Source organism: Struthio camelus, chromosome 7 (genome assembly GCF_040807025.1).
Source record: "Struthio camelus isolate bStrCam1 chromosome 7, bStrCam1.hap1, whole genome shotgun sequence".
Taxonomy (NCBI): Eukaryota; Metazoa; Chordata; class Aves; order Struthioniformes; family Struthionidae; genus Struthio; species Struthio camelus.
In genome coordinates, this window is record NC_090948.1 from 38,964,186 (window position 1) to 38,977,449 (window position 13,264).

The following is a 13,264-nucleotide window of genomic DNA, read 5'->3' on the forward strand; positions in this document are numbered from 1 at the left end:
TAGTGCTTTCACTGAATTTGGAGTAGATGCTGTTCCTATAAGCTTTTTTAATGAACTTCCACTACTTCCCCCAACTTCAAACGTGACTTTCAAGTATAAAACTTGCTCCTGTAGCTTAGTAAGACTCTCACAATACACTTTCTGCAATATTTGCAGTGCTGTTAAAGGAAAGACCCCTCAGGTGGGCGACAGAGTTTTGGTAGAAGCTACCTATAATCCTAATATGCCGTTCAAATGGAATGCGCAGAGGATCCAGACACTTCCAAATCAGGTATAGCTGGTTACCCGGTCTAGCTTATACTTGACTACTTCCCGTTTAAGTTCTTTCACAACTTGTTTCCTCTTCTTCTGTTAGAACCAGGCTCAAGCTCAGCCTTTACTCAAGACACCTCCGGCAGTACTTCAGCCCATCGCGCAGCAAACTGCATTCAGTGTTCAGGCACAGCCGCAGCCACAGTCCTTGTTGCAGGCACAGATTTCGGCTGCTTCAATCACACCTTTGCTTCAGACGCAGCCTCAGCCGTTACTGCAGCAGCCGCAGCAGAAAGGTACTCCTTCAGTTTACAAAGTTTGTTGTTCTCCTTGTGCTTAGTGTGATGTTTAATCCTGTTTTCAGAAGACTGAAGTAACAGGGAAAGTAACGCGAATAGGATCCTGTAGAAGGGGAGGATCATTACTTTTCTGTCTGAATATAGCTGTGGGAAGTTAGATATGCAAATCACATTACCTGCAAAAGCTCAGGAATCGCCTAGTTAGTGAACTTTGTGTGGGTTCCTGTCATTCCTCTTAGGATTTCATAGTTTGAAAACAAATTCTACATTTGTATTTTTCCTGAGAGTTTCACGGTCAAACTGAGGAGTCGAAAATATTAATCAGTGTAATTCTTCAGTATCTTTTGGAGTGTTTAACAAGATCAAGTTTCCCGCAGCAGTATTCTTAAAAATGTGTTATTTCTCTGTATGTTTTTTACTTGTTTATTTTAGTCAGCCAAGTTGGTGTTTAGGGAATAAACCCTGCTGAACATGACAAACTAAAACCCAAGGTTGTGTTGTCACTTGCACTTTGAAGAATAAGCAGTAGGATTGTTAATAAGACCCACAGTGCTTCTTACCCACAATAAAAGTCAGGGGAGAAGCTCTTAAACTACTACCTAAGCGAAAACCTATTCCGGATAAATGCTTATTAGAATCTAATTGGTCCTAGGTGTTCAGCAGAATGCAGTAATGTTTTCTCCGTTTACAGTTAGTCACTCAAGTGTGTATTGTCTTAAGATAGCAAAAGTATGTGTTGGGGGATTAATACATATAATAATGTATGTTAATGTATAATCTATTGATTCAAGAATAATTTTTACAAAGAAGCTTTTTTTTTTTTGAGTAGACTCAAAATTAAGTTTTAGGTTTTCTTTAGCTCAATGAGTATGTAGTATATCTGTATTCAATTACATTTCCAATTAAAGGGGTAGATATTTATGGTTATAACTTCTTCTTGCTTAGATTGTCTTACTTCCATCTTAAGATACTTTAAACAAATTTCAAAGATACTTTAAACAAATTTCAGTTCTTTTAAAATAAATTGGAAGGTGTTTCTGTCTTTATCAGTGGGAAAGGATGTAGGCCTCTTTGCTGAGGGTGGGGTAGATTTATTTGCTGGTGATTTGTTTGCTCGTTAACGGTTGTTTCGCTGGTATGCATCTCTCAAGACCACTGCAAAGTCAATCTTCTAATGATATGGAGTAGAGAGTTGCCCCCTCTTATGTATTCATCTTGTATGTTTTTGTTTCAGCTGGCTTGCTGCAGCCCCCTGTTCGTATAGTTTCACAGCCTCAACCAGCTCGAAGATTAGACCCGCCATCCAGATTCTCTGGGAGGAATGACAGAGGAGGAGACTCTATGCCAAACCGAAAAGATGACAGGAGGTACGTTCTTGATGTCAGATCTCTGTAGAACGCTTTGATTATCTGGAGCTTTTTGCTCCACGTTGAGTCAGTGATACACACGGGCAGTTTTACTTGGTAAAGAGTATTGGTAAAGAATTTTTGTCTATCTGTAGTGAAAGAATTGCATAGTCAGTCTCTCTTTTAAAGAAGAGACAATGTACTGAAACAAATTACTCGGAACTTCTCATCTTCCTTTATGAACCATCAGTGACAGTTCTAGCTTTTATTGTGCTATGTCATTCTAGAAAGCTTTTTTTGTTACTAGCATGGAAAAATATGTACATCTTGTATGCTTTTTTTTAAGTCGCGAAAGAGAAAGAGAGAGACGTAGGTCCCGGGAAAGATCACCCCAGAGAAAACGCTCCAGAGAGAGATCACCTAGACGAGAGAGGGAACGATCACCTCGAAGACCACGACGTGTTGTTCCTCGTTACACGGTTCAGTTTTCCAAGTTTTCGTTGGACTGGTATGTTTATAGTGCGAGACTTTTACTTGGAAGATCTCATTTTATTAGGGGGTTCAGATTTCTGAGAGCAGTGTCAACACAAACGTGTAGTGAATGTTAGATAATGATTTGAACTTCAAAGAAAAATCAAATATGTAATGGCTGATAAACTTATAATAAACTTACTAGGTTCTTATTTTCCAGTGCTACTGCGAAATACCTTTATAATGCTATTTATTAAATATTCCTTAATATGTAGACATCTTAATTAAAGAATGTTTAGTAGTTACTCATTTTCAAACTTTAATAATTATACATGACTCTTTAAATGGTCACAATTATCAAATATTTTAAGACTTTGATGTATGGCTGTTTACAGGTTCGCATGTGGTTCCTGGTCTAAAAGTTCACAGTTTGAAATAGTGCTCTTCTAGTTTAGGTAGAAGATGGTTGTATTTCCAGTGAATATTCCTCTTAATGCTGTCCTTTTTTTGTTTTCTTTTATTGTTGTATCTTTCAAAAAATATTGTCTATTTCAGCCGTAGCTGTGATATGATGGAACTGAGGCGGCGTTACCAGAACTTGTATATCCCGAGCGATTTCTTTGATGCTCAGTTTACATGGGTGGATGCTTTTCCTATGTCTAGACCATTTCAGCTGGGAAACTACTGTAATTTCTACGTAATGCATAGAGAAGTAGATCCTATAGATAAAAATGCTGCTGTTCTTGATCCACCTGATGCTGATCATCTGTACAGTGCAAAGGTTTGTGCAGCCTCCTGTATTATGACCCTCCATTAGAAATTTTTCTACCTGTAAGGCAAAAAGCTAGGTACAACTGAGCTGAAAGTAGGCTACAATGATCTCACCAAAACAGTGTTTCAAACTTTTCAATAAAGAGCTGGTATATAGAATCTGAAAAATCATGATTGAAATTTGGTTTGTTTATCCTGTTGCATCTTATTTGTACTGAGTTTTTTTTTTTTTTCCTACTCTCTGCACCCAGTTACATTGACTTAATTATAGGCAGGAAAACCAGCTCCTGCAGGATCTCTGAGTGCAGTCCTTAGGCAATACGTGCTGAACAGTTAATGTAGCCTCCTCCTGCCCCACGGTCTTTTTCTTTTTTTTTTTTTTTTTCCTTCTCCCCTTTAGGGATCTTTTCTGTGTAGTTTTGGTTCTCCCGTTTAGTGATTTTTTTTTTTTTCTTACTCCTTTCAAATTCATCTCAGTCTTTAGTATCTTGTTGAAGATAGATTGCGCATATTAAGACTATCTGAATGTCAAGTAATTCTGTATCAAGGGCCATAATGCTGCATTAAGGACCTCAGTGTCAAAACTCTTCCAAAACCTTCCATTTGAAAGCTTTTGCATTAAAATAGGTCTGAGATTTCTAGGTCAATCTGTTTTAAAAGTATTTACCATTAAAGATATGTTTAGAAACAAAGCTGCTTTTAATCTGTTTCTGAAAGATTTACTTAACTTGCCTTCTGTCTGTAAAATTTTTGAAGCGGTGGCTCAGGTATCAGATATATCGCTTTATTCATTCTAGTGATAATGGGCAAGAACTCTCTGAAAGTTAAGCTTCAAAGCATCGTCATTAATGAAACAGACATGCTACTCCTCAGTTAGAGTAATCTGTTTAGGTTAGAAGGCAACCTCGTTGGATTTGGCCAGACTAGCAGGGTACTAAGAAGAGGCTGATGAGTGTGTTAGGCCAGTTCTCTTGTAACTGTGGCAAAATGGATGAAGTCAGTGAGTGAAACCAGAAATGTACTCGCTGTGCTTTTTTATTTAGTGCATTCAGTAATAATATGCTAAGTAGTATAGTAGTTCTGCATGTTGCTTTTATATACTTTCACTCCATTATATAAGATCACACATTGCATGTATATGGAATGGTGAGGGAGGGAAAGAGATCTTTGAGTGGCATTTTTAAGAACACAGTTTTAGAACTGTGTTCTTAACCTTTACGTACGCTGATTTTTGTGACCTTAAGAAAAAGCATTGGTATGTGTGTAAGTGCTTGCAAGCTGTGGGCTTTGTTCACCAGTCATGGTGGGAGACCTTTACAAGATTGATCTGACTTACACAACAGGTGATGTTGATGGCTAGTCCTAGTATGGAAGATCTCTATCATAAGTCATGTGCTCTGGCTGAAGATCCCCAAGAACTTCGTGATGGATTTCAGCATCCTGCTAGACTTGTAAAGGTAAATATGCTTCAATGCCAGATACTCTTGGCAATGAAGGTTGGTTACAGAGCTTTAAAGTACTTGTCAGTAAGGGAGGAGTTCATAGGCTAAATGACGGTTTCATTCTTCCTCTGAAGAGACCTAGTTTGTATGTCACTCTCCTTTTTCTGTTTTATTGGAGCTTTATCATCCTTGCTTTCATATTTACTGCTTTCTTCAACTTGGTCAAAGTATAGATATTTAGAGAAATCTATTATATAATTAACTTTGTTAGTTTTTTTTTTTTAAAAACAAGCATGTAGACTATAAGGGCTCAGCTATGAAGAGAATACAAATGAAGCAACAGTTAAGTAACTATCAAATTTAGCCATCGTTATTAAAATGAACGAACTGTTGTAGCTTCAGTAAGTGCTATAGTGTTTCAAGACAACACAGATTTGTTGTTTTCTAATTAAATTTAGTCATCTTAAAGCCAATGGAAGTACTGGAACTTACAGATTTGATAATGCTTCTGCGGTTTTTATCTCTTGTAGCTTTGCTTTATCACTGTTAAGCAGGAACATCTATACATGTGTCTACCAGAATTAAAACACCATTTGAATTCATGTTTGTCTGTTGTGTTAGAAGGCTTCTAATTGCAAAAGAACAAGCCTATACCTATACAGAAACTTGATGGAAAGTCTTGCAGAACAAGAATGAGTGATGATGTTTTAAACCTATTCCATTTCTGAAATACTCTGTGGAAAAAAATAACTGAACTCTTTCTTGACTGACTTTCGTTTTCAGATTTCAAAATAATGTAACAGTTTACTCATGGATTTCAATGTGTGTGCTATGAAATATTCTTTACGCTTTGGGAAAGTGACTTTTTACCCCCTAGCAGGGGAACATTCAGAAGATTCTTTTTGTCTAGTTTTTAGTGGGTATGAAAGGCAAAGATGAAGCTATGGCTATTGGAGGACACTGGTCCCCCTCACTGGATGGACCTGATCCAGAAAAGGACCCTTCGGTGCTGATAAAGACGGCTATTCGTTGTTGCAAGGCTCTTACGGGGATTGACTTAAGTGTGTGCACACAATGGTAAGTACTGTCCTGCAAAACAAAATATGCTATAGAAATACTTGTTTCTTATAAAAATAAAAAATAAAAAAAAAAGTGAAAAACACCTTTTTCTTTGTCAGCCACTTGTGGTAGAGCAGGTAAACTACTCGAATGTTCTGTTTTGTAATAAGCTTGATTGATGCCAACTGTGCTGAATAATGCATTAAGAACTAATTAAAAATTCTGAATTTATTTTGACATGTTACTGTAATTTGTTAATGAATGTATGTTGAAAATATTTTTTGTTTTGTGCATAGCTGGAGAAGATCGTCAAGAGAACTTCATTTCATTGTTCTTTTGTTATAAATAATTAGCTGTTGGTTATAGCCATATTTTCTCTTGATGAATTTATTTGACCTGTGTTGACGCTTATTGCAGTTCTACTAATATAAGGAAAGTCTATTGTATGCTAAATTTGAAGTGCTTCAACTCTTTTTATTTGCACATTGAGCTTACTTGTGCTACATAACAAGTTACATAAAAGAGCACATCGTTGGTTCGTCTTTTAAATTCTGATGCGTTGTTCAAATGTGCCAAAAGAGAAAATATGGCTTCCATAATTTTTTTCTTTAGATAAACCTCAAGGTCTTGCAGCAAAGTTTCTTTACTTGATGTGCTACAAGTGATCTAGGCTCTTTAAAATGTATTGTAGAATTTTTTTTCCAACATGCTTCTTCCCTTGCAACAGGTACCGTTTTGCAGAGATTCGCTACCATCGCCCTGAGGAGACCCACAAGGGGCGTACAGTTCCAGCTCATGTGGAGACAGTGGTTTTATTTTTCCCGGATGTTTGGCATTGCCTTCCCACCCGCTCAGAGTGGGAAACCCTCTCCCGAGGATACAAGCAGCAGCTGGTCGAGAAGCTTCAGGGTGAACGCAAGGAGGCTGATGGAGAACAGGCACTGAACGCTAATCCCTTTTTCTATTTCTGCTTCTCACAGGCACAGGAACACAGGCACAAAATGCACACCACATGCTACACAACATACATACATAGGAGGAACATAACTGGTAACAATGACTGGTAAACCAGCTTTCAGCAGTGTAGCGAATGTTGGTTTTTATTTTTATTTCAGCTAGTATACTAACTTAAATTGTGTATGCTGATATCACAAATGGAATTAAATTGTGCTTATGATGCGCAGAAAATTTTTATCATAGAAGTAGTTGCTGGAATCTGGGACCAGTTGTTGAGTGAGATGCAGTTTATGAATAGCTGTCTTTAAACATTTTGCCATTTTCTAAAATTTCTAAATTCTCTCTTGTGGCCAGTTCTAATTGTGGTATTTGAAACTGAACAAACATTAGTCTGAAACATCTGAATTTCAGGCCATCTGGCTGATCAGCATCTTGGAATAAGGGAAGGTCTGACTGAACAAAGAGTAACTTTGGGGTTTTAAAATCTGGGGGAAGATCACACACTGTGTGGTTAATGGAGACCAGCAGTGTCTGTGTAACCCCGACATTCTTTGTGGTGTTGCTTATCACCCTTTTGTGTTCCGCAGATCTGGCTTGTATTGGCTGAGTGGCACTGTGATAATTTATAAAGTGGTAGAATGTATGTGTGAACTTGTTTAAATGATAACTTTAGGAGAAGACTTATCTGAAACAGTTGTGACCTTGCACAGATCAGCAACAGAATTTAAAAAGTAAATGAAAGGCTTTCAAGCTTTCTGAATGATAATTTTTTAATTTTATTTGTCAGGATGAAGAGGAAAAGGATGATGGGGAAGCTAAAGAGATCTCTACACCTACGCACTGGTCTAAACTGGATCCAAAAACCATGAAGGTAACTTTTTTTTCTTTTTTCTTTCTTCAACTGTACATCTTCCCTTTTAAGGCAGACCCAAAACATAGTTGTATTTCCCTTTCCCTTGCGGAAAAGTCTTTAGTAGTGGTTTGCCTTCCTTGCTAATTTTATAGGTAATTGACTTGGATGTGACGTTGCAGTATGCAAGTGTGACTTCTGATTTTAATAAGCAAATACAGCTAACTGAAATTCTTCTGAACTTTTGAACCTTGTACAACTTCAGTGTATCACATACGATACAGCTTTTTTAACTGGAAAATGAAAGTTCTGCGGTAATCTGGCCATATCTACTTACATACCAAAATGTGGCGTCTAAAATACTTTAATATTAGTTTAAAAAGGCAATAATTATGCAAAAACGTATGCCAGGAGACATAATAAAAAGCTTCCTTGAAAGGAATAATAGGTATTAAACTACCAAATCCTTTCCCTGCCCCTGTGAAAAGCCGCTCAAAAACCAGGTTCTTTGAGAACACAACTTTAAATGTAGTTTTATATCAGTAAATATTACTGTTTTTCCTAATGCTGATTTAAAAAAATACAGTTGACTTTCAGTGCTCTTATTTAACTTTTACTTCACGTTTTCTGCTAATCACATGTTTTGCAATATCACTGGTTGATACCACTTACAGAGCTTCTATTTACCAGGTAAATGACCTTCGCAAAGAATTAGAAAGTCGAACTCTTAGCTCTAAAGGACTGAAATCTCAGTTGATAGCTCGCCTGACAAAGCAGCTGAAAGTAGAGGAACAAAAAGAAGAGCAAAAGGAGCTAGAGAAATCTGAGAAAGAAGAGGAAGAGGAGGAGGATAGGAAGTCTGAAGATGACAAAGAGGTTAGGTTTTGGACATGTTTGGTTTAATTCTTACTAAATATATAAAATCTTACCTATAAAAATCTGTATAAATAAATATATAAATATAAAAAGCACAGGACTTTTGTCTAGTTGTGTTGAGATTTTTATAGTTCTTAGCTGACTGGACTGGGAACTCTTTCTGTAACCTGAGCTGCTGAATTGGAGTGAAATCTTGGCAGGTTTGACTTTCTTCATATCAGCAAAGTCAGCTGCACTAAAGGCATCTGAATTGATGTCAGACTATAAAAGTTTAAAAAACAAAACAAAAAAAACCACCCTCCCCTTATGTGTCCTGTGAGTAGATAGATGAACACATTTAACAAGAGCTTAACTTTTTAAACGTTTATGCAAAGCAGCTGCTTAGTTGTATTGGCGTTTAACGGCATACAAGCCTTAGCAAATTACCGTGCAAGTGTGGGGCTTTTTGGTTTTATGGGTTTTTTTGTTTGTTTGTTTGTTTTTAGTCTGTGAAAGATTATATTGTCTCAACCAGTTCAGTTCCTTTGTGTGGCTAACTGTTTGCATAGGTTTGTCTTTATTATGAAACTTTAATTTGCATTTTTGATAGACTTCCTACATACTGAAAGGCATGGGGTTTTTTGTTTGTTTTTCCCCCTTCAGTTTTGCAACTAGTAGTTTCAATACTTTTTAGTGTTTTTTGCTATTTTGTGAAGATAAACAAAATATGTGCAGTAAGGTCAAAGCCCAACTGCAGAAAAGGGACACGAATGTACAGACAAGTTATTGTGTGTTTTACTTTTAAACCTGCCTTTTTGTGTTGTCTTACTGCTAATTATCATGACATAATTTGAAATTTTATCTACTTGTATAAGCCTTTCCCTTGGTGAGGGAGCAAGGCCATGTGCTTGCTGTTTCTGTTAACTGCTGCCTTCTCCCACAGCTTGGGTGGCCTGAACTAACTTGGGGTTCCTTGCGACAGCCTTTTTTTTCCAGATTAGGGGCAGGGAGGTTTGACTGTGCTTGACTTCTTCTCCCTTCCTTCCCCCCCCCCAGTCTACTTTTTTTGTATGCTCTGTAATTCTGTATTGCTCCTGTCTTGGTGATCAATAAGCTACTTGGTTTTTTTACCTTTTTTAACCTTTAGTTTGATTTGCATTAGTTGCATCTATAAAAGTTGTGTTTCTCGTGACCAAAAGAGCTGAGTAAATTGTCACCTGGTAATTGTTAAAGCTGTGTTGGATATATCTTTGGGAAACTGATGCAAGAAGCCTTTATTGTTCCTGTCCTAAGATACAGTAAGATTTCCCTCTACAACTCATAAAACACCCCAAACAGAGCCATCAACTCCCTTGCTAGCTTGCATACTGTATCTTGAAATGAATTAGTTTGGTTCCCTTCGCTGTCGAGTAAGCGTGCCGCAATTAGCGCCATAAGATAGTTAGAAGTGCTTGTTGCTGCTTGGGTTAAACAACAATGCATGCCCCATTTTGTGCTGCTTGGATTGCCAGTCTTTTTAGGTGAGGCAGTGGACGCGGTATGTGTTCTGGAAATTCTGGCCCATAATTTCTGTCAGTTATCTACACTGTTCAGCAGCTTAGGCTTTCTTTCGCTTTCTTGAAAGCGGTGAGTCTTTAAAGCTAATACATAGACTGAAATTGCTCCTCTGGAATATGCTGTGTTGTGGTGTTTTTTTCCCCCCCCTCTCTTTTTAGGAAGAAGAAAGAAAACGGCAGGAAGAAATGGAACGTCAACGGCGAGAGAGGCGATACATCTTGCCTGATGAGCCAGCAATCATTGTACATCCTAACTGGGCAGCAAAAAGTGGAAAGTTTGATTGTAGCATTATGTCTCTTAGTGTTCTTCTGGACTATAGATTGGAAGATAATAAAGAGCATTCCTTTGAGGTAATTAAGTCATACCGCTATAGTAAAGCAACTTTTTAGTGAGCTCTATATTAAGATGTTGCATTGAGGAAAAAGCTGATGCCTTCCAGGTGAATATAATCTTATAATCCAGCCACTTTTGATTCTTTTAATTCCGCATGGTAACTGCTGTGTTCTTAAATTGTAAAAGTATATGATAGCATGGTAAAATAAAACTAAGTAAAATTAGGGTTTTTTTGTGCCATACATATAATAAAAAAAAAAAATTGCCTAGCCTTTGATACAGAGCTTAGAACAGTAGTGTGTGTGTATATATATGTGTGTATATATATATATAAAAACTTTGGTAATACAGCAGTTCATAGCTATTTAATTGCAATTGTTACAAATGTTACAAATTGTAACAAATGAATATATATATTCTAAAAAATCTTTTGCCATCTCCTTTTCATTATTCTTTGCATGCAGGTGTCATTGTTTGCAGAACTCTTCAATGAAATGCTTCAGAGGGATTTTGGTGTCAGAATTTACAAAGCCCTGGTTTCCCTCCCAGAGAGGGAGGACAAAAAAGACAAAAAAGGCAAAAAAGATGAGAGAAAAGAAAAAAAAGAAGAAAAAGATGATGAAAATGATGAACCAAAACCCAAGAGGAGAAAATCTGGAGATGACAAAGATAAAAAAGAAGATAGAGATGAAAAGAAGGTCTGCAGCTAGCTTACATAGACTACTATCCTGCCTGGATCAAGATTAAACTGTTGCTTTCTGGGTTTTTTTCTCTACTTTCTAAAGCTGTTTTTGTTGTATTTAGTTAATTTTTGACTCATCTGTTCAAACTTGCTTCTGTCATATTCAGTCATTAAAAACTTTACAGGTTTAATTTATTTTAGAATATTTTAACTAACATTTCAGCTATATCACTTAAGATTTGTATATACTTCTTTAATTTGATGACTGAATATAAACATACTCAAGTTTTGAATGAATGTAGTGAGATTGCTTTCACTTTACTGGGTTTTTTTAGTTCTGACTTGGTCTATTTTTGTTTCAGAGGGAAGATAAAAGAAAAGATGATTCTAAAGATGAAGAGGAAACTGAAGATGATAATAACCAAGAAGAATATGATCCAATGGAGGCAGAAGATGCTGAAGATGAAGATGAAGGTACCTTTGAATTATGACTTTCGTGGCTGTTGGATAAGTCTTTTGTTGCCACTGAATATATACGTTCTTTGAAAATGGAGAACGCACTAGAACTAGAAATCTAAAATTGCATTATTAGACTACTTATAAAAGTAATTACTTATTCAAGTAATTCTGAACAGATCTGCTTAAGATTGCTTAAGATTTGAGTGCCTTTTATGCTAGGTATTGTGTGAACGTAGTTTTTATATATAAACTGTAGCTGTGGTACGCAAAGTAAGGCATGTATATAGAAGTGGTTTTATTTTTTTCAGAATGCAGACCACTCGCAACTCCCATTGAAGTCAGTAGGAGATGTGAGTATTCAGCACCTCTGAAAAACCAAGCCACTTTTAAGTGCCTGACTTTCTATTCCTTAGTTCTAAAATGTCATCCTGTTTTTATTAGGCCAGAATGCAGCGTGGGGCTCTTCTTAAATGATGATGTGAGGAGTTGATTTGTGTTTGGGTGGAGTTCTCTTTGCCCAAAGAAACAAGGAAAGGGGCCGGGGAGCTTTCCTGTCTTCAGAGAGCAGCAATTGCCCTTTTCCCCTGCTTGGAGATGCAGGAAGGAGTATATATGTTGTGGGCTTTTTAGTTTGTACTTTTGGGATTTTTCTTCTCCCTTTCACGGGCACAGTTTTTGCTGGAGATGTGGTTTTGAACTGCCTAAATGTTGCAGTCCCAGCATTTCTAGCCAACATTTGCAGTAGTGCCAAGTGCTGCTGCGCCAGGCTTAAAAACTTGGTGCTAAGGCTCTGGCTCCCAAGTAACTCTTACTTGCTTATTATCTGGCCCCTATGCAAGTTCTCTTCTGTACGAGTGCTTCTACTTCCCATAATCTGTCCTTGTGCCGTTCCCAGTCAGAGTTGGTGAGAACACATCCAGCAGGCCATGGAGGTACATGAAAAAGCTTGTGCTTCTCAGAAATGTTTTGGCAAAATTAGACAAATACTGTGATATGTAATTTTTTCACAAAGTTTTCCTCACAAGAAAGGTGAGCAATTTCTTAAAGCTTGATTTGGCACGCGATTCTCCAACCAAAGCCTTGTATATAAGGCACAGAGCTGCATGGCATAATCCATCCCTGCAGTTCTCAGATTCCTCTTTCTCTTTTTATTTTAGATGTAGTTTTACTGTATTGTCTACTTGTAAACACAAAAACCCCCACCTTTTGCACTTCACATCTAACAAGCACCGTAATCAGTAGCTTGTGGAGAATCTAAGGGTTAGGATCACATATACCAGTAATCAAAATTCTCACTCATACATGAATATAAACACGTACTTTTAATTGTGATTGATATGGTTTTTATTCTGTAAAATATTTGACAATAAACAGTATCAATTCTGTCCTAATAGGAACAACTATAGCTGAATGCAGACTCTACCAAGCCTCCTTAGGGAGAATGGGGGTGATTTTCAGCACCACTTAAGTTGTGCCAACATCATCATCTATTTATTTTGGCCTTGTTAGCGTTTATTTCTTCTCTGCTGTGCTGTGTGTGAAAACTTAAGATTTTACAGGGTAAAATTGATAAGTCTCTTATGTTAAAGTAAGACCAGAGAAAAATAAAAATGTAATGAGACTAACTTAAAATGCCATTTGGTTTTCTGTTGTTTGGGGAAATGTTATAATGTTTCCAGATGTTTTGGGGTTTATGTAAACTGTTTTTTAAATGACCACATGTATTTTTGTGATAATAATTGTAGAATCATTTGCTGTGGGTATGTTTAATTTTCTTTCTGTTTTATAGACCGGGATGAAGAGGAAATGAACAAACGGGAAGACAGAAGAGAGGGAAATAGGCACTGTAAAGAGAGGTCATCTAAAGATAAAGTAATTAACACCTTTCTTAACAACTACACGTAGCCTTGTTAGAGATGTCCTAAATAGAG

The 13,264-nt window shown here is 37.0% G+C and overlaps 1 protein-coding gene and 1 non-coding gene across 6 annotated transcripts in view; both read left to right on the forward strand.

Annotated features, from left to right (window-relative positions):
* Positions 1-13,264, forward strand: part of CCAR1 (cell division cycle and apoptosis regulator 1) — a 30,230-nt gene that overhangs the window by 11,389 nt on the left and 5,577 nt on the right. For 3 of the 5 annotated variants that reach the window (XM_068950898.1, XM_068950896.1, XM_068950897.1), the window contains 15 exons: positions 157-271; positions 356-548; positions 1,786-1,918; positions 2,244-2,405; positions 2,924-3,149; positions 4,483-4,596; positions 5,492-5,658; positions 6,368-6,578; positions 7,385-7,468; positions 8,138-8,323; positions 10,018-10,209; positions 10,657-10,890; positions 11,237-11,348; positions 11,642-11,683; positions 13,123-13,205. In XM_068950898.1, coding sequence (XP_068806999.1) covers positions 157-271; positions 356-548; positions 1,786-1,918; positions 2,244-2,405; positions 2,924-3,149; positions 4,483-4,596; positions 5,492-5,658; positions 6,368-6,578; positions 7,385-7,468; positions 8,138-8,323; positions 10,018-10,209; positions 10,657-10,890; positions 11,237-11,348; positions 11,642-11,683; positions 13,123-13,205 — 2,254 coding nt within the window. The remainder of the gene's footprint in view (positions 1-156; positions 272-355; positions 549-1,785; positions 1,919-2,243; positions 2,406-2,923; positions 3,150-4,482; positions 4,597-5,491; positions 5,659-6,367; positions 6,579-7,384; positions 7,469-8,137; positions 8,324-10,017; positions 10,210-10,656; positions 10,891-11,236; positions 11,349-11,641; positions 11,684-13,122; positions 13,206-13,264) is intronic. The other 2 variants (XM_068950900.1, XM_068950899.1) reach the window with 1 other exon arrangement.
* Positions 5,276-5,339, forward strand: LOC138067928 (small nucleolar RNA SNORD98). The gene has a single exon (XR_011142401.1). It is a non-coding gene; the product is annotated as a small nucleolar RNA SNORD98 (small nucleolar RNA).